Genomic DNA, 22,415 nt, shown 5'->3' on the forward strand with positions numbered 1-22,415 from the left:
TGGTTTTATATAAAGCGTGACAATAAAAATGGATATGTCCCGAAGAGCCGTTTGATCCTTTTTACTCAGCTTGAGCTGTTCAATTAATAGATAATAAATCGCTCTGACTATCCAGCGAGCTTGGTGTAACGCCCCTGGAGGACGGATTTTATTTCCTCGTCTTTCAATATTTCCACCCAAAAATAGTACAGAGAGCTCTAAAAATTCACGGTAGTCTGCCCTTGTAATAGATTTGCTATGTGGAGTTTGAAAGATCACCAAAAATGATTCTATTTCGGATCAGTTCAAGTAGTCTTCTACGATGTTATGGTAGCTCTTGAATTTTAAGTAGGGGGATGTGTTGAATTTTCGCTTCGAAAACACTTTTTAGGACCAGTTCATAAATGTGATGGTGACAGGCAAAATACAGTAAGTCACTGTTTAATTTTTGCTCTTATAGAACGCATGCACCATTGACTCGACCAGTGGTAGAGGCGGTGGTATTAAAACAAAGAATTTGTACCCTGTCCTGCAAATCCCAATTGCTATTGGCATCCCAAGCCGCTTGTGCTTGCTCTCCGCCGGTAGAATATTCCAATTTGGGGACTGGAATAAGTTGCTCTGTATTTCCGAAGAGATGACAATGGGAAGACGTTCTTCTTGCTTACTTTGAATGCTTAGAGCAGGAAACAGTTTTCCGTCCCAATGGACCCACACGCAATCAGGAACTTTATTTTTAAAATTTTATTTTATCGATTTAGAGCGCTCTTTGAGTTTTTCTGTCCGAATCCGTTGAATAAATGATTTGTTAATAGAAAAATTATCATCGCTGCAGTACATTGCCTCTATAGTTGCTTCCAAAATGTAAACAGAATCTCTAATGCTTATTTGACATCGATCAAGAGCTCCAACGAGTTTTGATGTTATAATATCTTTTCTACCTCGACTTGTGATATTCTGTGCTTTTGTATTTTCACAACATGTATCAGCCAGAGAATCAATAGTGCTCTTATCTGACAATGCACCAGATGATATACGAGGGTGGGCTGATAAATAGTCGGCCTACCAAAGAAAACACGGTTTTTTTTTTATTTGTCTTTTTTATTTTTCAACATAATCTCCTTTTAAACGTATGCACTTAGTCCAACGGTCCTCCAATTTTTTTATACCTTCCATAAAATATGACTGGTCCAGGTCCTCAAAATAGGCGTTTGTTTCACAGATCACCTGTTCATTCGACTGAAATTTCTTTCCACCAAGCCATTTCTTTAAGTTTGGAAATAGATAATAGTCACATTGTGCTAAATCTGGAGAATAGGGGGGATGTGGAAGAATTTCATAGTGTAGTTCACACAATTTCATCATGGCAACAACGCTCTTGTGAGCCGGAGCGTTGTCCTGGTGAAACAGAACTTTTTTCTTCGCCATGTGCGGCCTTTTTTTCTTTAGTTCTGAATCGAACTGTCCCAAAAGGTTAGAATAGTATTCTCCATTAATTGTTCTGCCTTTTTCTAGATAATCCACATGAATTACGCCTCGGGCATCCCAGAAAACCGTTGCCATTACCTTGTTGGCCGACAAACCAATCTTTGCCTTCCTTGCTTCCTTGCTTTCTGGTGTTTGGTGATGTATCCAAGTTTCGTCGACAGTCACAAAACGACGCAAAAATTCATTCTTATTTGCGTTTAACAATGCCAAACTCTCCTTCTCAATGACCAAGCGGTTGCGTTTGTGTTCCGCTGAGAGCAATCGCGGCACCCACCTTGACGAAAGCTTACTCATATTTAAATATTCGTGTAAGACGTTTCCAACACGTTCACGAGAAATGTTTAGGGCCTTAGCAATCTCTCTCAGCTTTATTCGGCGATCATCCAATATCATTCCGTGGACTTTATCTACCATTTCTGGGGTTGTCACCTCTCTGGGACGTCCCGGACGGTCCTCGTCAAAAATGCTTGTCCGCCCGCGCCTATACTCAGCAGTCCAATATTTAATGGTCGAAATCGATGAAGCTGATTCCCCATAAACTTCGATTAACTCATTTTTTATTTCATCGTTAAATTTCTTTTTTAAAAACAGAAATCTAATGACAGCTCGATATTCTATTTTACTCATTTTGGGGACAATGCAAAAGTGACCATGCTAAAACTCACGCCAAAATTACCAGTGTTGAGAAAAACGCCTAAAACTTTTTCAGCAATCAGCCGATAGAAAACACTAATCGAATAAAATATTTATGGGTTGTTTAAGAAGTTTTATTTTTGGTAAGGCCGATTACTTATCAGCCCGCCCTCGTATTAAACGTATCCTCTTTGCCTGTAAAACCTATGAAATTAAAATAAATTGACGAGCCGTAATATACAGCATAGTTAAATATTACCGGTTTGTTTTTTGACATAAAATACTTTTTCTGGCGATTTTCTTCTTCCAAAATCCTTTGACTGGAACGTTCTTCTCTGTCGGAACACTTTTTTATCAACGCCCCCAAGACAACCAGGCCTTCTTAAATTGTTTTTGCATTCTTTTGAAGATCGCTTCAAAGTTGATGCAAGTTTAGCAGTTTTGTGACGCTGTTTGGCATAGCCTTTGTTGGTATTTTGGCTTTTTCCCAGAATATAATGCACTCAAGAATAGTGCGGTTACCACTTTCTCTGGCCGTCATCTTTACTTCACGCATATTTAAAAAGAACTGATAGCACTTGTCGATTTGATGGTAACTTAGATCCTGGTATTTGATGTACCTCGTTGCCCACTAATAATATACTTGGCTGCGAACTTCGTAGCAGCTACATAATATCAGATTAATCAATATGCAATTAATGCAAGTATTATTTCACAGTTATATGCAGGAATCGATTTTGGCTCGTATTGTTAATTTAGTTCGCGAGCTTACGAACAATTCTCGTTACTTATAGTAATTCTAAAATATAACCTATTATTTAAATATCAATTAAAGAATAATGTAATTAGTACCAACTTAGCAAAAATATATGAAAAAGTCCTCGATATTGCGCTATAACAGCTATCTAACAAATTAAAATCCCAATCTATCTCGTGGCCATCGTGGCTTAATAATAGTTTTTATAAGGTTTAACATAAGTCTAAAAAATAGAGGTTATGCATTGCAAAAAAAAACACTTTGAAAAATAAGGGACAGCCTAATATATATATATATATATATATATATATATATCTGCCTAAGAAGCCAAAACAAAAACACAAAAAAATTTTTTCTAAATAATTTATTTTTATATGTCTCAATTTTTATATTTTAATATTTTTTCAAAAATAGTTACAATAAATTAAAAATAACTATATTATTTTACGTTATTTCTCTAAAAGGGGAGGTTTAGTGTGTATGTGCCTTAAATAAACATCCTGTATTCATTTAGATATTATGTAGCACTTTGTTGCATACCATGACAATTATACACTAAACAGTCCAGAGCCACTTGAATGTATTGGCCCTGGCTCATATTACGCAACGCGGATCACTAGCCCTCTAGCTGACCGTTTATGCTTACGCTGCACTCGAGAACGAATAAAGTTTTTTTTGTCTAGTCTTTTGCATTGGGCCTATGATATAAATACGCCTTTATTTCGGATTCTGCGATATGTAAATTTTTTGTTTTTCAAGCTAGCAGGACCAAACTTACAGGTTAGGCGTGTTACTATGCCCGTAACGTATTGGCAAAATTTCAAATCGGACAACTATATCATATAGAAATAATAGGAATTATCAGTCGAAAAGTCACTTTTTTTATAAAAACGCTATTTTTTTCCAAACTATCTGACCAAACTGATCGTATATAAATGTTATTATGCTCCTCACATTCGGGCTAACATATATCAAGATCGGAATACTATCATTTATAATATCATTTTGTGCAAATTATTAAAATCGGTCGTGAACTGACTTTTTGTATGAAACAAGAAATTTTTATTTTTTGTCGATTGTAAATATTTAACATTTATTCAATACGTAAACACAAGTATTAGTAATTTTCGCCAATGCGCCCAATAAAATAAGCCAAAAAATAATAATTTTGGTCATTTTGTCTCATGTGTTGTTGCCACACATTAAACGAATACGCATTTTATAACGTGAGGTTAGCTGAAATAAAGTGAAATTGTGAAAAATGCGCAAAAATGCGCAACTTGAGCTTAACAGTACAATTTTAGAATTGATAAATCTTCAAAATGCATATAGTCACATTGCTGACAAGTGCTGACAAAATTAGTTATATCTTATTAAAGATAAAATGTTATTGAAAAATTTTTTTTTCGAGGCAAGTTTTTAAATTACAGATGGCAACATATAGCATTTTGATTTTAAGCAACACAGACATATAAAAACAAAATAAAAACCACAATGAATATAATCCATGATAAATTTTGTTAATAAAGCTTTTAAATACGTGTTGTAAGACAATTCAAATTAACCTTAAAAATTAGAATATCCGTTTCATGTGCTTTTTGTTCAAATCAACTCTGTTTAACAGCTGATTGCTAAACAGTGTTGAGAAATGTTAAAATTTTAGATATGCAACATTTGAGCTTAATGTGTTTTGAATACATCGCCATCAAAATATCGGTACTTTGAACATGTTTATAAAATGACGTTATTCCTAAAAATCTTCATCCTGACCATAGTGCGCTGCATAACCCACGCTCCGTCTGGATGCTCACCAACACAGGCACATGCAAGCTACACACTCTCTTTTAAGAACGCTCTGCTGCGACAGAGCAATATATATATACAGCTTATGTATAAGGCTAAGAACTTTATAATTTCTAGAATAAAGAACACTATAAAAACTGCACCCGATGAGCAAAGATGTGTTTTATCTAAATGGAGTAATATTTATTTATTAATTAAAAACTAGTCGAAAAGGCTATAGTCGAGATCCCGACCATAGGATACCCGTTACTTATTTCAATATATATAAAAGTACTTTCAAGAAATTACTTGTTTTACTTTGAAAATATTAAATCGTCATAACTGTCGTTATACTTGTCCGCCAGGTACGCTGGCAGCGGAGCAGCCGCCTTGGGTTTTATATATGTAAGAGAGAATGTTATGTGCACACAAAGAGAGTGCCATGCGCGGCAAGCTAGCCGTCTTGTCACTTATGCTGCCCATTGCATTATTGTGCGATCATATTACTTTGCACTTTGAACTTATGTTATGTTTATGTAATCACTGCAACAAAGTGTTACAGTGTGTATTCGATATGTGCGCATACTACATCTCCCTCCTTTTGAAAAATAACGTAATCTTATGAAGTTATTTTAAATTTAATGTATAAATGTTTATAAACTAGTTATAAAATTAAAAAGAGTTTTATTATGAATTTTTTTTTATATATATGATTGTATGTAATAATGGCCTAAAATTTGTTATTGATTTTTTTTTTTTGAATATTTAAATGGTGTCTATGTTTGTTTTTTAAAAAGTTTTATAAAGTTATTGATTATGGAGAATAAAAATATATATGTAAGTAAGTTTTGATAAGTTAGAATAGTGGAAACACTAAGCGAGATACTTTTGTTAACATTTATTCGAGCGATACGCTTCCTGGTGATACAAAATAAGATCTGAATCTAAAGAACATAAAAGCTTAACGTCTAACCTAAGCTCGCCGGCAGCGCTGCCGCTGAAGCCGTCAGCCTCACATTGCTGTCCCACGGTAATGCAGCGTAAGCGCCTCGTGCATAGTGTCGCGTTACCCAGCGGATGTTGGGCAACATAATTGCAAGTTGTTGACCGATGGAGCTTGCCGAATTTGACGCTTTTGTTTACGCTAACTCGCTGACCACTGATAACGTTGAGTCAGCAAGTCTGGGGAGCGCGTGTGGCAAATTCTCTTCTCTACTTCGGTTAGCGGGAAGCTCGTAGTTAACTACTCCCCCCTTCGAAGACCGACCGTCCTCGGTCGCGTTCAAAACTTTCACCAGCTCTACGATCTGTTGGGCGTTCCGACGTCTTCTTATGAATTGACACAGGAACACGGTGCCGCATGCTATGGCACAGACTCCAAGGCCCATTCCAACTGCCAGCGCGAATCTCGATTCCGATGAGACATCATCCTTGATCATCTTGATGTAGTTAAGGTTGTCTTCACTTAGGCGGCGCAGGTAGGGAAGGCTTAGGATGGTGTCATGTCCAGTAATATTGAGCAACGGGTTTGACGCAACTTCAGGGAACCTCTCCTGGATATTTTTTTGGTTGACGTATTTCGTCCCATTTACGAGAGCATATGAGTCGAAAGTCAAAAGTTGGGTTCCGGAAACGCTAACCTCCTTGCTTCCGTCACATACCACGACTGCTGGCCTGTCGTTGATGATTAGGATTCCCTCGTCTACCACGGTGACTGGGTCCAAGTGGCTAGGCTGCGTACTACAATGCGCTATGTCTCCTGCATGAAGACCTCGGGCGCATGTGTCCTCAGCTGTTTCCTCGCAGAATGTTGCCGTGCTTGTTGGGATACAACCCGTGACCGCTAGTATTTGGTTGCCACATTCTGCTACTATGTTGTCTTGAAGTTGCAGAACGGATTCGTTGTGAGTGACGGGGAAGATTGTTATTTTACGGCAGAGCTTGCTAACCTTAGGATATTTTATGATAAATTTAATTACATTAGGTGATTGTAAAACCTTAATTCTAGAAACTCCTAAAAGGTCAGTAACACTAGTCCCTATGAGCTCGTTCGTTAAAATGGACTTGAGATCGGCATGGTCTAATATGTTTGGGTTAATTACATTTGATTTAGCAAGAGTGATCGTTAGCATAAGGTTGCCAACTTCGTTAATGAGAATCCTGTTCCTGGCTAGTAATGTCTCGTATAAGTGGGCAGTATCAATCTGTTTATTTTTTGAAATTTTGATTAGCTTGTTGACCGTATCAGTCAGTAGGTTAATTTGACTTTGAGTCCTAGAATTAATTTCGATTTGTTTGCTATTGGAATCTATTAGTCGAGCCTCAGTTATTCTAATGTTTTCTAGGTCATGCGCGTCCGGCGTTCCCGCTACTACTTTTAGTGTTGTCCCTAAGAAGTCTAAACTTCTCGCTAGTCGGTGATGAACGCTGAGAGCTGCCAACAAGTCCCGGACATGTCCAGTGTCCACCTCCAAGAGCTTGCGCATGAGAGATTGTGGAAACATTTCCGTCAGCCTTTCGGTCTCGTCAGCCATGCGGGTGAACTCTGTAAGATTCGTAGTGTGGTGCAAGAAGTCGTAGTCCCTCCATACGAGTACGTCCCCGTCCGTGACAGGAATATAGTTCGAGCGTGAGTAGTCCGTTATTCGTGCCGTTACTGTAGTCAGCATTAACAGTATCGTTCCGTACATCGTTGTCCAGTTGGTCCTGTAATGTAATTGTCCGTCAGTTGGAGTTTCGAAATAAAGTCTAAATCTATCTTAATGATTAAACAGTAAACCTAACGGAGGTTGTCCTTGTGGACCACCCTCCCCTTAATGAGGACCGTTGTCCCCAAGTCCGCTTCTACCTTCTCCTCGTTGCACAATGGTGTGAGCTTATTCCCCAACCTCCTGTTTGTCTTGACGAGGACTTTTTCGCCTACTTCGAAAACCCTGTTCTGTCTAGCCTGGTTGATTCGAGCATTTTGCACCAGTTGTGCTTTTTCGATCCTATCCCTGACGCCTTGATGGGCTTCCGGCCCGCTGCTATGCACGATGTCAACTGGTCTTCTGTCGGTGACCGAATGAATTGTTTTATTATACTCGATCGTAGCCCGAAGCATTAGCTCGACCGTGTTGCTGATGCCTCTCTGCAATTTGAGGCATCGGGCAATTTCTAGAAGAGTGCTGTGGAAGCGCTCAACTTGGCCGTTTGACGTGCTGTGCAACGGAGGCGCGTTTGCAGTATTAACCCCAAAACTGTTTAACAATGGGGATGTTACAGTGTCAGACTTGAGTGAAGGCTCGTTGTCGCAATACACTTGTTTTGCATGGGGAAAAAAGTTCATAATAGTGAGCAATGGAGGTATAATGTCCTCGATCGTCCGGGACGCTATATGCTGAACAGTAGCGAACTTTGAATATTTGTCAATGCAGGTTAGAAAGTATTTCCGGTCTGTCGAGAAGATATCGATATGTAGCATCTCCCCGGTGCGTGAAGGGATTGGAGTTTGTCCAAGTTCCTGCTTCTTTGGATGTCTGTCGTATTTCGCTTTCGAACAAACCTTACAATTGAGAATTACCTCGTTTGCGAGTTTGGTCATTTTTGGGAAGTAGTAATCGTTCATTACCTGCTTCACATTTTCCTGGGCGGCCCTATGGGCGCGATTATGCTCAGTGGTGATGATTTCCCTTCTCTCCCCACTATCGTAAACGTCGTTGACAATGTTCTTACAATGCCAGAATTTTGTAGTGGGAAAAGATTTGACCAGTTCGTGTTGAATCTGGGCCAGTGTTGGAAACTCGCAAAGTATCGCGTTTACCACATTTGGGTTGATCACTGATTTCACAATGTCAATAAGGGAATTTTTATCGACAAAGTTGATTACATGTCGAGTTTTTTCTCCGAACAGGATGAAATTTCTCTTTAAGGGAAACCTGGCCTCCTCGAGGACAATTTGGTTTCTGAAACAATTGACCGGCTTGGTAGTTGTCTCAATAGTGTAGGTCAGGGATGCCTCGCTATGAATAGTAGCGGCGTCTGACTCAGGCTCATTATTCTCGAGCGCATTTACCTTTTGTCGTGATAAGGCATCAGCCACGTGATTCTCCTTACCAGGTTTGTAAAAAAGGTTTGCCCCTAGCTCGTCAATGCGTGCTTTCCAACGCTTGATTTTTGCATTCGGGTTTCCCTCGGACACCGCAAACGTAAGTGGCTGGTGGTCCGTGAAGATATTAATGTCTTTTACCCCGTAAAGGTAATGACGAAGCTTGGCGAGAGCCCAAACAATGGCTAACAGTTCACGCTCGTTAGTAGCGTAATTTGCTTCCTGTCTTTTAAAGTTCGTGATATCATGGTTATAGGCCTGCCGTTTTGCGAAAGAACTGCCCCAATGCCATAATCTGACGCGTCAGTGGTCAGATCAAATGGTTTTTTGTAGTCAGGGTACATCAGCAATACGTCTTCCGAGGCTAAGATATTTCTTAGTTTCTCAAAAGCGTTGCGTTGTTTCTCGTTAAGTTTTACAGGGATCTTTTTCGACCTGTACTTACTTACGGAACCATTTTCACCTTTAAGGATATCGGAAAGGGGTTTTGCTATTGAAGCAAAATCTTTTATGAAGCAGCGGTAGTAGCTTGCTAACCCCAGGAACGACCTAATTGCGAAAAGTGAGTCTGGCTCTGCGTACTGCTGGATGGCTTTCACCTTCTCAGGATCCGTTTTTGCGCCATTATTTGTCACGATGAATCCCAAATATTCGACGCTGTTTCTAAAAAACTGTGACTTTTCTTGGGCTACCCTCATATTTGCGTCCCGCAAACTTTTGAGAACCCATTCAACGTGCTTGACATGCTCCTTTTCACTTTCGGAGAAGATAATGACGTCATCGACATAGACATAGCATGATTTGCCAATCTGTTCTCGAAGAACGTCGTCAATGGCCCTTTGAAAAATGCTGCCAGCGTTTTTCAGGCCGAATGGCAGTCGACAGAATTCGTATTTTCCGCCGCTAACAGAAAACGCCGTTTTTTCCCTATCTTGCTCCGCCAGAGTTATCTGATGGTAGCCGGACTTGAGATCGAGCGTTGTAAAGAACTTTGCTTTACCTAAGTTCGCCAAGATCATCGTTATGCTTGGCATGGGGTACTTGTCGGCAATTGTGTTTTTATTCAGTTTCCTGAAATCAATCACTAGCCGTTTTTTCCTATTGCCGTCACTGTCGATACCCTTATTGTCCACCACCCAAACTGGGTTGTTGTAGGGTGAACTAGATTTTCGAATGATGCCGTTTTTTAGAAGGTCGTTTACCTCTGAGGCAACAAAGTCATCTACACCGCGCGGGTATGGGTATAGTTTTGAATGGACAACTTGATCGCTCACTGTTCTTATAGTGGCGACAACAGCCGTGTTAAAAGGCAGAGACTCGTTAGGGTCCGCGAATGCGTTTGCACAATCTTTTAACATTTGCAAGAATTGCGGTTTTACCGCAATTGGAACTTCGATGTCAAGAATCTTTGAATGATTCACATCTCTGCAATTATGGTAGTGTATCTTTTCTTGAACACCACCCGCTACCAAAGTACCTTTTTTCATTCTGATAGCGGCATCGACTTGCTTTAACAGGTCGAGGCCAATGATCCCGTCAAATGTGGACAGGTTATCCAAAATAAAAAATGTTGCCCTCTGTCCAAACATCGGTAACAAGCACTTCTTAGTTATGCTGTTCGAACCGTGAATGGATTGGATGACAAACTGGGATTCGACCGGGCCTACACCTTTTAGTTGTTCAAAGGGTTTGATGTAGTTTTTAGATGCGCCCGTGTCGATTAATAGTTTAAGGCTTACCCCCGCTACTCTTCGCCGAAGGAACGGCAGCAGGGACTTTGCCCTAAAAAATTGACGCTGTCAAAAAGGAAGTTGGCGCTGTCGTACTCGTATTCATTATCGGATCCGTCTTCGATCTCGGCTACGTTCTCCTCAGCTTTCCCGCTGTAAGTCGTATCTTGATCCGCTTCAGCTGAGACATGGTCTACCCTTTGGCGCCTTTGGCCAGATACCCGTTCGGACGTATTGGAGCGTTTCATGGCTTGACCCTGGTTTTGATTAACTCTTCCAGAGCCTTGAGCCTTTTGAAAGCTCGTGGGTTGCCTAAATTTGGACATCGAATGGTCAACGTCCATTGGTTCCACCCCTGATGAATTACCTGTTGTAGGGTTAGCTGCCTCAGACCTCTGTTGCCATTTCTGTCTTTTAAATGCTGGGCTTTTGCCCTGGTTATTCTGAGCATTGGGTTTTTGCTCCTGAGACTGATAATTGTGGCGACTCTGGTTTCGTGACTCATTCCTATTAAGTTTCTCCTCCTGACCCCTGGCATAGCTTGTCGCAAATGCGTATCGTTCATGGTTGGCTTCCACCTCTTGGGCCAATGCTAAGGCAGAAGGCAAATCCGAAGGGTGTGCCGCAAACAGAACGTCGGTCAAACTTCTCTTTAGGCCGGAGATAAATACTCGTAACGCGTCTCCCCTGAATTTTTCGCACATGCCCTTTGCTAAATCCTTGTCGTAGGTCATGTTTACTTTGTTAGTGAGCAAGGTGAGCTTTTTCTCTACCTCGTCATAGTACTCTAAGATACCCATTTGTCCCTGTCTCAGCGTACCCATTTCTTGTTCAATAACGTGTATGGGTCTCTTATCACCATAAGTGAAATCGAGGCGAGCTATGATCGCTTCGAAATTAAGGACTGTATTAAAGAAGCCAGTACTGCGTTAGCAGGTCCCTTTACTTTGTTACGAATAATTATGACAGCCTGATAATGTCGTGAACTACCGACATAATTTTCGAAAATTTTGTACGATGCATGGGCCGCTTGTCGCCAAGCTACGTATGTGTCATGTGTCCCAAGAAAGTCGGGTAAGCTTTTTACCGCGTCCATGGGTTCATCACAAGTTCTACCCGGAATAATTTCCGCCTCTTTGTAGACTTTTACTTCAGGAGTTACTAACCTTGTTGCCTCTAGTCGCCCTGACAATTCTTCTATTTTCTTTTCTAGTTCCGCCCTGATCTGCTGTTCTCTTCTATTTGATTCCTCGGCTTGAAATCTTAAAGCAGCATCGATGATCGCGCATTTGGTTTGCGTCCATTTTGTCGTTATTATCTTCTGAGTGGGTAGCTTGAACTTCAGATACCTGCCACAGGTCTTGTACTAAGTCTGCTAATTCGCTATCGTCTGAATCGGTTCGTGTTCTATAACTCATAAGACTCAACCTACTACGATACGTAGCATACGAAACCAAAAGAAAAATGATTTTTCACACAAGAACAGGAAACTCACAAATTTAGCATAAATATTTATTTTTCACAACTTTAAAAACCTATGTGATCTCAAGTATTTAATCGAAAGGCTCACTTACATGCTCTCTCTTATTTATGCGACTATTTGTGCGGGTGTTGCTGCTCCGTTGATGTTGCTGCTCCGTTGATGTTGCTGCTCCGTTGATGTTGCTGCTCCGTTGATGTTGCTGCTCCGTTGATGTTGCTGCTCCGTTGATGTTGCAAGGCTTCTTTATTTTCTTCTCCGCTGCCCGAAGAGCTCCTGCGGCTTCGGTGTACTTTGATGGTGGCTTTGTTTTACTTGCAACTCGTTTGTGTTGCACTTCACTTGCGTTGGTTTGGTTTAGTTTTTTGTTTTTACTTGCAACTTATTTGTGTTTCATTACACTTCACTTGTGAGTTGTATTTTAGTTTTATTAATCCGCGACGCGAGGGATTTATTTATTCAACCGTGAGTTACCGTGGTTGGGCGCCAGTAAGTTTTGATAAGTTAGAATAGTGGAAACACTAAGCGAGATACTTTTGTTAACATTTATTCGAGCGATACGCTTCCTGGTGATACAAAATAAGATCTGAATCTAAAGAACATAAAAGCTTAACGTCTAACCTAAGCTCGCCGGCAGCGCTGCCGCTGAAGCCGTCAGCCTCACATTGCTGTCCCACGGTAATGCAGCGTAAGCGCCTCGTGCATAGTGTCGCGTTACCCAGCGGATGTTGGGCAACATAATTGCAAGTTGTTGACCGATGGAGCTTGCCGAATTTGACGCTTTTGTTTACGCTAACTCGCTGACCACTGATAACGTTGAGTCAGCAAGTCTGGGGAGCGCGTGTGGCAAATTCTCTTCTCTACTTCGGTTAGCGGGAAGCTCGTAGTTAACTTGTATAGTGACATATCCACAACACATACCCACTTATATTATTTAATACGACACCTCACTTATGTATGCCTAGGAACATTCTCGTATCAAGTCATAAGATATCAATAAGAATAGAGGGCCAGTGAAAATAACATTTTAAGTGCTTCCACGAACCTAATGTTAAAATAAACATCCGCTAGCTCACTAAGGGTCAGTATTGTCAACGCAGTACAAATCCAATCTGTTGCTTAGCACCCCAAACGTTCGTCATCTCAAGAGAGCGATCCCTAAGATCTCTGTTTACTTAAGAGCAGATTCCATCTCCAAGATCCCACAGCCGAGGTTTGCTAAGCGTCGCCAACACACTTTATGATTAGTCTAGATTTATTCTCTAACTCGAAAGTTCGCCTTTTCCGTATTATAAATAAAGTTTATTTTTTTATAACTAAACCGGATTGAACATTGTTATTATATATATTAAGTATCTGCTTATTATCGTTGTAAAAAAAAACTTAGCATTTTCCGCTTTAAGAATCTCATAAAATTAGACATTGTCTTTTATTATTTTAAATTTCGCGCGCACTGCAGCAGCCTTTGCCAGGCTTAAATTTGTTGCGTAAGAGGGAGAGAGTGAGAGAGGAAAATGGGTGCTGCCAGAATGCAGGCTGAGCAAAGTTGTAGTTTGTGGCTACTGTTGACACACTCTACATCGATTGCAAGCGATTACGATTACGACTTGCGATTCACCAATTTATCAATTTCTAATTAATTTTAAATACGTTTAATATAATACCCAGTAATATATTAGTTCAGTGGGGCATTAATAACGTAGTGTGCAGTGATAAAGTTGTTCATAGTTTCGCGTGTGTAATTTGTATACTCTGAGCCCATTAAAAATGGGCAACAATCAACTTTTATAAAAGAGTGCATGGGCTCAGGGTATCCTACTGTCGAGCGTGCTCGACTGTAGCCGCACCTCACCGCGAGCGAAGCGAGCAGGGGGCGGAGCCCCCTTGTTTTTTAATAATTTAGGTTGTCGTTCGTTTGTACATTAAAACGTGTACGAGTGATTGAAAAATCAAAACTTCACACAAAGCAGGTGTTGTTGTAGCATTATTTAGGATACAAATTACACATGTCATGGTCGCCATGTAGTACGAAAAGAACGACGTTTCATGTTTGAGGGACATTTATTAATTAATTGAATTTTACATCAAAATGTCTTACGCAAGCTAAGGGCTGCGCAGTTGTGGCGGGGCGGCAGAACAGCTGAGTTAAAAAAAAAAAACTTGACTTTTTCTTCATTTCACTTTTAATTAACTTCTTGTCTTCTTCAACATACAATTTCGACTGACTGCTTAAAGCTATGGCGAATCCATGTAGACCATAGATTTTGGGTGGGAAAAGTAAGAAAGAGCCACTGTGGCGAAAAACGGACTCAGTGCTGAGCAATAAGCTATTTTATGGCTAGATATTTCCATCATGTTCACAATGCTGTGAGATCTGTGTTCGGCGACGGAGTCTGGGAGCGTGAAAGTGGTCTTGAGCGTAAGTCGGGCGTGGAGGACCGTGACGATGAGTGGGGAGGGTGCCAGGACCTGCTTTCACGCAAAGAAGGAGAGCGCTACCGATTTGTGCGGCCGAGGAGCGCGGCTGTCGGCGGGATGGGCTACTCCGCTCGTGCATGTGAAGGAGCGTATGATGCTCTTGATCGCATTTCCAACACTTGTCCTTGCTCCGACACTGTCCAGAATTTTGGTGGGCCACGCAGTTCGAGCAGTATTTGTTTATGAGAACTGCCCGGAGACGCTTCTCCACGCTTAAGCGCAGCAAACGGTTGCACTTCCGTAGCGGATGGATGCCCCGGCAGATTCGGCAACGGAAGGATCTAGTTTCTCGCGAACGTCTGCCCTCCAGTGCCTGGGCGTTAGCTGTGCGGGGAGCCATTCTGAAAATCTGCTGAGTATTGGATTAAAAGAGTTGATTATGTTAGCTGACTGAATGGGTACAATAAACGATTTCTAAACTATGTAACTTAACGTAGAAATAATGGATGAAAGGCGTCAGCGCTTAGCACTGACTTAGAACGGATGTATCAGTGGGGAGACGAAGCAACTTAACAATAGGTCTTTTTAGAATTCCTTGTGCAGTCTGAATGTCGTCACACGCACTCTATTGTCAGAACCGGGATAGGTGGCCACCACTCTTCCGAGGCGCCACTCATTAGACGGTAGATTATCGTCTTTGACCACATCGCCCTCCTGGAGATCCTTCCCCGGAAGTTGCTATTTGTTCCGTTTGTTCAGTTCCTTGAGGTATTCATCCTTTCATCGTGTGCAAAACTGTTGGCTTATGGCTTTGAGTCGTTGCCACCGGTTAATGATTGACATGGCCGGTTCCTTGAGTTCTGGCTCTGAGATGGACAAAGGGGGACCGCCGATCAGGAAGTGGCCCGGTGTTAGCCAAAAGGTCTGAGTGATCTTTCGACATAGGTGAAATAGGCCTGGAGCTTAGGCACGCTTCGATTCTACGCAAAAGAGTAGAAAGATCTTCGAATGTGTATTTTGTGGAGGAGTTGGACCTATAGAAGAGGGTCTTAAAACTTTTCACGCCCGCTTTCCATAGACCACCCATATGAGGAGCGCTGGGAGGGTTAAAGTGCCAGGAAAGGCCGCTTTGACTGAACTTGGACGTCAAAAGCTTAGTAGCTTCAAAAACTCCTTAGTTAGTGCTCTAGAAGCTCCAACAAATGTTTTTCCATTATCGGAGTGCATTTGACGAGGACAGCCGCGTCTTGCAACGAACTTCGAGAAGGCGGCCAAGAACTTTTCTGCAGTGATATCGGCTGTGGCCTCTAAATGGATTGCCTTCGTACAGAAGCATACGAAGACACAGACGTAGTAGCCCTTTGCTATAAAGCACGCACGGATTGTATAATTTTTTTTATATCGAATGGACCTGCAAAGTCGACATCTATGTTGGTGAATGCTCGGGAGAACGTCGATCTTTCAACGGGTAGGGAGCCCATCAACCGTGTCTGCAGTTTCTTACGGTGTATTATACACACCTTGCAGGAACTTATGGTAGACTTGACAAGAACCTTCACCTTTGAAATCCAGTACCTGGCTCGTATGAGGCGTAACATGAGCTGGTTGCCTCCATGAAGAGAAATAAAATGAGTGAAGCGGACCAAGGGGCGTGAAAAGTCACAGTCGTAAGGAAGGAGGACAGGATGCCTTTCGTCATAACTTAGAAGGCGGATGCATTCACACGACCGCATGAGCGAAGTATAACCTTGTGATCGATGAACGGATTTAAATTGGCAAGACTACTTGATTTGTGGAGCTGATTTATGTCCTTCAAAAAGCAGTATTCCTTTGGGTACTCCGTACGTTGTGACATTATAATAAGTTCGTCTTTAGCTTCAGCAAGCTCTGCGCTGCTATTTGTCCTTTGTCGTCTGTAACCACTCTGGCCCTTGCCACCAGAAGGATCTTTCAATCAGGTCTTGGGGAGAAACACCTCGGCTTGCCAAATCTGCTGGATTTTGCTTAGCACGAACATGAGCCCATTTACCATTGGATGCAGCGATTTTCTTTACACGGTTAACCACGAAAGTGGTCCATTTGCACGGAGTCTTACCTAACCAGGCCAGCACGATCGTTGAATCTGTCCAATAGAATATTTCGGAGCTATTGACAGGTAGATGGAGTATAATTGCGGATCCTAATTCTGCTAGAAGCACAGCTCCGCACAGTTTTAGGCGTGGTCAAGACACCGTATTCACCGGTGCTACTCGTGTCTTTGCTGTGAGGAGATGGATAGAGATACACCCGTTCACTTCTATGCGCACATAAAGTGCTGCCCCATATGCACGTTGAGATGTGTAGCAGAATCCGTGTAATTGGACAATTGCCTTGGGTTGGAAACCAACTTATCGAGGAATGCGGATCCCTCCTAGAAATGGATAGTTGTGGAGGAAGTCGTGCCAACGTTGTACCAGTTCATCTGGTAACACATCATCCCACCCAAGTTCGTGCAGCCAAATTTCCTGCATAAATATCTTGGCGCCAGCCAACCTGCAGGATCGAACAGCTTCGCAATCTGTAAGAGCACCTCACGATTCGTCAAGGACTTCGTGGAAGATAAATTGGAGGGCAAAAAAAATAACTCGTCGGAGTCAGCCTGCAGTCGTATACCTAGTGTCTTTGCGACGCTAGCTTCTTCAATTTCAAGGAAGTCACCTCGGAGTAGGTGTTCCTTTCGGAATGTTGCGCAAGACAGCTTTTTCATAAGATGTCCATTTTCTCAATGGGAAGCCGGCCGTGCAAAGCGCGGCCCGTAACTTTTCAATTGCCAGGATTGCCTGCGACATGGTGTGTGCTCCTGCTAGCACATCGTTCACGTACATGTGCTCGGATAGAATGGCGCTTGCCAATGGATATTGCGTTTGAACATCTTTGGACAGCTGCTGTAAGACTCGAATTGCAAGGAATGGAGCACAGTTGACACCAAAGGTGACCGTGTTAAGCTCGAAATCGCACAATAGGTCGTCCTTGTTGCGAAAGAGGATTCTTTGGAAGGTGTGTGCTTTGGGTCTACCAGAATTTGACGATACATCTTAGTTATATCGGCGTTAAATACGTAGCGATAAAAACGCCACTTTAGGATCTGTATGTTAACATCGTATTGGAGAACTGGTCCTGTACGCAGGATGAGATTAAGGCTTTTGCCATTGGAGGGAGGAATAGAGGCATTAAATACAACGTGAACCTTCGTTCACCTTCGATCTTCCACCTCCCAAAACATGGTGAGAAGTTTCTCCAGCCCTTGAGCTGGGCTGACTATGACTTTCGTTGAAAACGAAGAGATTACCTAAGCCGGTGACTTCTTTACTGGTCCTGTTAAAATCCATCCAAAAATAGTCTCTTGGGTCAGTAGTGAACCTCATATATTGGAGCGTGAGCCGCTTACTAGAATAGAAGGGAGAATATCTGCACCCAATAGCACAGCTACCTGCGAGTTCAGATGAAAAGAGGGGTCAGCCAACTGAATATTTGGCATGTCCTTTAGAGAGGTCTGAATTTGGATTCTCGGCATCTATGGGGAGCCGATGTTGAAGTGACATAACTTCTTTGGACTGGCAGCAACTGCTTGGTTCAGGCCAGCGACTTAAGCGTGAACGGACTGGTATGGGAGTTAAATAAGGTTGAACATCCGTTCGGAAATGAACGAAGCTTCTGATCCAGAATAGCTCAATGCCTTTGCTTTATAGGCTGTCTCTTGATGGCAAATGTTAACCATCGCAGTACCGAGAAGAACGCCTTGAACGCTTGCTGCTAGATAGTTCTGGACATTTGGATAGTTGGATGAAGTGGACTGTACACTTGGAATAGTTGAACTTGCGGGGGCTGAACCAGAAGAGACTTGTGGAGGATCACCACGATGTAGTAAAGTATTGTGGCGACCTTTGCACGTGTAGCAGTTGTGCGCGCTTGTGCAATCTTTGACTTGATGGCCTCTGGCGAAGCAGTTTAAACAAAGCTTTTGCTTCTTTATATAGGACGATCTCTCATCGACTTGCAGGATTGAGGTTCCACATTAATCGTACTCTTAAAGGATTTAACTCGTTTTGCCGTGGACTCCTTCTTACCTGCCTTATCTTCGGGTTGTGTATTGGAATCAGCTTGTCTTAAAGTTGATACGGTTTCAAGAGTGGATTTTCGGGTAAAAGGTGTAGATTTCTTTTCTGGATTGTCTCCACTGGACATAATTGACTCCCCACGGAGTCAATATTAAGCTCAGACTGTTTGAAAATTGCTATTTTATAATTCCTTTTATAACTATTCCCATTGATAAATTTAGCAAGTTTCGAAAAATGACAAACTAGAGGAGTGGAACAACGGAAATGGAACAGTGAATCAGAACGAATTACAAGAAAACATCAGGACCGAGATAATGCATAATATAAACTTGTGGATTAATAAAGTTAAATTATAAGTAATAATCAGTTAAAAAAATATAACAAGTAACAAATAATAAATAAAAACTGTTAAATAATAATTATTCAATTGAATATTAAATACTAAATATCAAACATTAAATATCAAACACTGAATATTAAATGTTAAATATTGAACACCACGCATTAAATATTAAATAATAAGTGAAATAATAAATTTGGATAAATAATCAATGCGTATGAATAATACAAAGATTATAATTATAATTGAAACATAGCACAGATTAAATAATTATTTGTTTCAATAACTATAAATATGCAGCTCACTATGATGTTGATGTTGTATTAATATTAGTAGTAGTAGGACATATGCACGTATGCAGAGGTGAGAGCATATGAGCCCTCTACGTATGTATGTATGTCAAAGAGATCGCCAACATACATACATATGTATGTATATATGAGAGCAATATGTTGATGGAAATTAATTATGTATTTATAATTAGAGCTTTGGAGTTAAACAGAACAGCTTCGGATAACTAGTGCCTTTGATTGGAACAGGGCAAATTGGATAATTGCCGGCAGGTATGTATGCACATATGTGTATGTACAAATGTACATAAATCTCAAAGTTTTTTGGGAGTCATTTATTAAATTCTGTGAATAATAAATATTAGCCGAATCAAATCATTTCAAGAATGCGCTCATATGGATGTGGATTACAGATAGATATGGACCCTTGGATTCTTGGAGTTAAAAAAAATACCCCATCAGTGCAAATGGCGGACCACATACATATAAGTAGGTATGGAATAATTAACTTATCTTCTCTTCTCCACCGAAAATCTTTGTGGCGGCGAGCTTCTCCGGCTCGAAGAACCAATGTTTGTGGCGGGGCGGCAGAACAGCTAAGTTAAAAAAAAAAATAGATTTTTTCTTCACTTCACTTTTAATTAACTTCTTGTCTTCTTTAGTATACAATTTCGACTGACTGCTTAAAACTATGGCGAATCCATGTAGAGCATAGATTTTGAGAGGTAAAAGTAAGAGTAAAACGAACTCAGTGCTGAGCAATCAGCTATTTTATGGCTAGCTATCGCCATCATGTTGAGCATGAACCACTTTTAAGCAAATGGCTCTAAAAACTATTCAATTGCAGATGCAAATTCACATTATTATTCTGTTCTCGCAGACATATCGCGCTATGTCCGAAATGAAAACGGTGTCCCACCTCTTAATGTCCCTACCACCAACTTACGATGAAGTTATTACTGCAATTGAGACTTTTGCAAAAGACAACATAACATTGGCATTTGTGAAAAATAGACTACTAAACCATGAAACTAGACAAAAAGAGAATAAAAGAACTGACATTACATCCAATCCAAAAGTTTTTCAAACGTTCAATAAGAACAAGTCTTATAAAAATGTTCGGAATAAATCTAAATTCTAGTCTAACAAGACCATCAACCAATGAATAACTTATTTAAAATTGTTTTGTATATCAGAAATTATAAACTTACGGGGAAAATAGGATACAAGCAAAACAGCAGTCTCTTAAGAGAAAAAGGGTTTGCATCATAAATCTGTTAAAAAAAAAATACAAAATTCTGGTATGTTAAATGAGTTTTACCCAGGGAGTGTCAATATAAGCAAGATAGGTACAACCATTTAAAATGAAAATTTATTTATTTATTTATTGTCAAACTATAAGCAGCCGACACTTAACTATACATTTAAATTAACAAATAAATTAAAATATTACTGTTTAATGTAAATGTAAATATAAATTTAAATATTCTGGGAGTATCTAAAATGAAAAAGAAAACGATTGGTCCAACATTTGTTGCGAGGATTGGGGAAAACCCAGAAAAACCCAATCAGACCAAGTTAAAAATTAGAGATTAGTTAGTTTGTAAGATTAGTTAGAAATTTTAAAATAGAGGCTTTAATAGTAAGCGAAGAACATTCGAAACTAATCGTATGGTATAGATTGTTATAATCAGCACACAGAATACGATAGGGTAAATGCAAAGCCCAGTTAGTGGTGCAATACGGAAGATACAGAGGATTAAAGTTACGGGTTAATCTAAAAGGTATGTTGAAAGTAATTTCTTCCATCAAACTAACTGAGTCTACTTGACCCCGTAGTAATTTATGGACGAACATAACTCCAAGCATAATTCTACGATAAGTAAGAGAGGGAAGATTGATTAAGCGAAGTCTTCAGATGAAGGCATCTGAATTTCTGAGTTTCAGCTTAAGCCGCGAAGAGCAAATATTAAGAATTGTTTTTGAACCGATTCTATCCTGGCACGATGTGATTCGTATTGAGGGGACCAAATGCATGACCCATACTCAAGAATCGGGCGGACAAGAGATGTATATAAAAGCCTAGTAATATAAGGATAATAAAATTGCTTGGACCATCGCTTATTAAACCCAAGAACTCCCATTGCTTTATTGACTGCAACAGCAATATGTTTATCGAACTTCAGTTTATGATCTAGAACTATACCCAAATCATTTGCCGAGCGTTTAGAATCATTTTCGGAATCATTTAAGCATTCCGAGATAGATAAGTGAATACTGACAAATATGCCGAAAGGATCTGTAGAAAGTCATTACATTACATTTTGAGCTTTTTAAATTTAGAAAATTTGCTTGACACCAAAGAAACAGTGCGTTTAAGTCCGCTTGCAAAAACCTATCAGAGAAATTTCAGCACCTTGTATTTTGTTTTGGCCATAAGCCTTAACATTATACGAAGACTGACCTTTAGAAAGCCTAGAGTTAAAAACATGTCTCTTAGGATTCGGAGGGGGAATGCCTTGGAGGGGCATTGACAGGCGAGGCGGTACGGTAGTCAGTGGATTGGCTGCCGTACCAGCTGGCGTGACATCAAGATTTACACCAGCGGTGGGCAAGCCCTTGCTCTCGCTGCTCCCAATGCTCCGACTACAACAACAACTTTTGAGGCTGCGCGCAAATCATTTATGACCCCCCAACAAAACTAAACAACAAACACACAGCAAATGCTCGAGTTTCGGCTGCGACGCGTACGGTCATAAAAGTGTTCATTTTGCTATGATTTATGACTTCAGCAGCGTCTTGTACACTGTGTGAAAAAGTAAGATGGTTTTGATGTGTTTTGATGCGTTTTGATTTTTACCATATAATAAGCGTTTGACTTGCAAATAAAATTAATTAGAACTTCATTTAGTGTATAATTGTTTTGGTTTGTCAAAACCAACAACAACGACACAGATTTTTTGTCGCGACGCAGAGAGTCATAAATGTCTTCATTTTGCTTAAATTTATGACTTCAGAAGTTGTGTTTGTTGTAGATGTTGTTGTAGTGCTCCCGATTGCAAATTTTGTGCCCACCGCTTATTTACACTATTGGAGACAGATGTTGATTGTCAGGCAGATATTCCACTAACATGTGGGTTATGGTGAGTCCTACCATGTTAAGGTAATAAATTGGTTGATTGATTCAATAATGACGAATTACTGAACAAGTTCTCCATATCCGAAAAAACGACATTTGCTTTATGAAAAAGCTTCGATAAGTCCTTAAAACTTTCTCTGGTTCGCTCCATATTTTGCGAACTTGCACTTAATGTCCCGGCAAGTTTCACAACGC

General features: G+C 40.6%; 1 protein-coding gene across 1 annotated transcript in view; it reads right to left on the reverse strand.

The window, feature by feature from the left end:
- Nucleotides 1–22,415, reverse strand: part of LOC117794103 — a 192,094-nt gene that overhangs the window by 117,635 nt on the left and 52,044 nt on the right. The window contains exon 2 of the mRNA XM_034634585.1: nucleotides 14,400–14,405. Coding sequence (XP_034490476.1) covers nucleotides 14,400–14,405 — 6 coding nt within the window. The remainder of the gene's footprint in view (nucleotides 1–14,399; nucleotides 14,406–22,415) is intronic.

Source organism: Drosophila innubila, chromosome X, assembly GCF_004354385.1.
Source record: "Drosophila innubila isolate TH190305 chromosome X, UK_Dinn_1.0, whole genome shotgun sequence".
Classification (NCBI taxonomy): Eukaryota; Metazoa; Arthropoda; class Insecta; order Diptera; family Drosophilidae; genus Drosophila; species Drosophila innubila.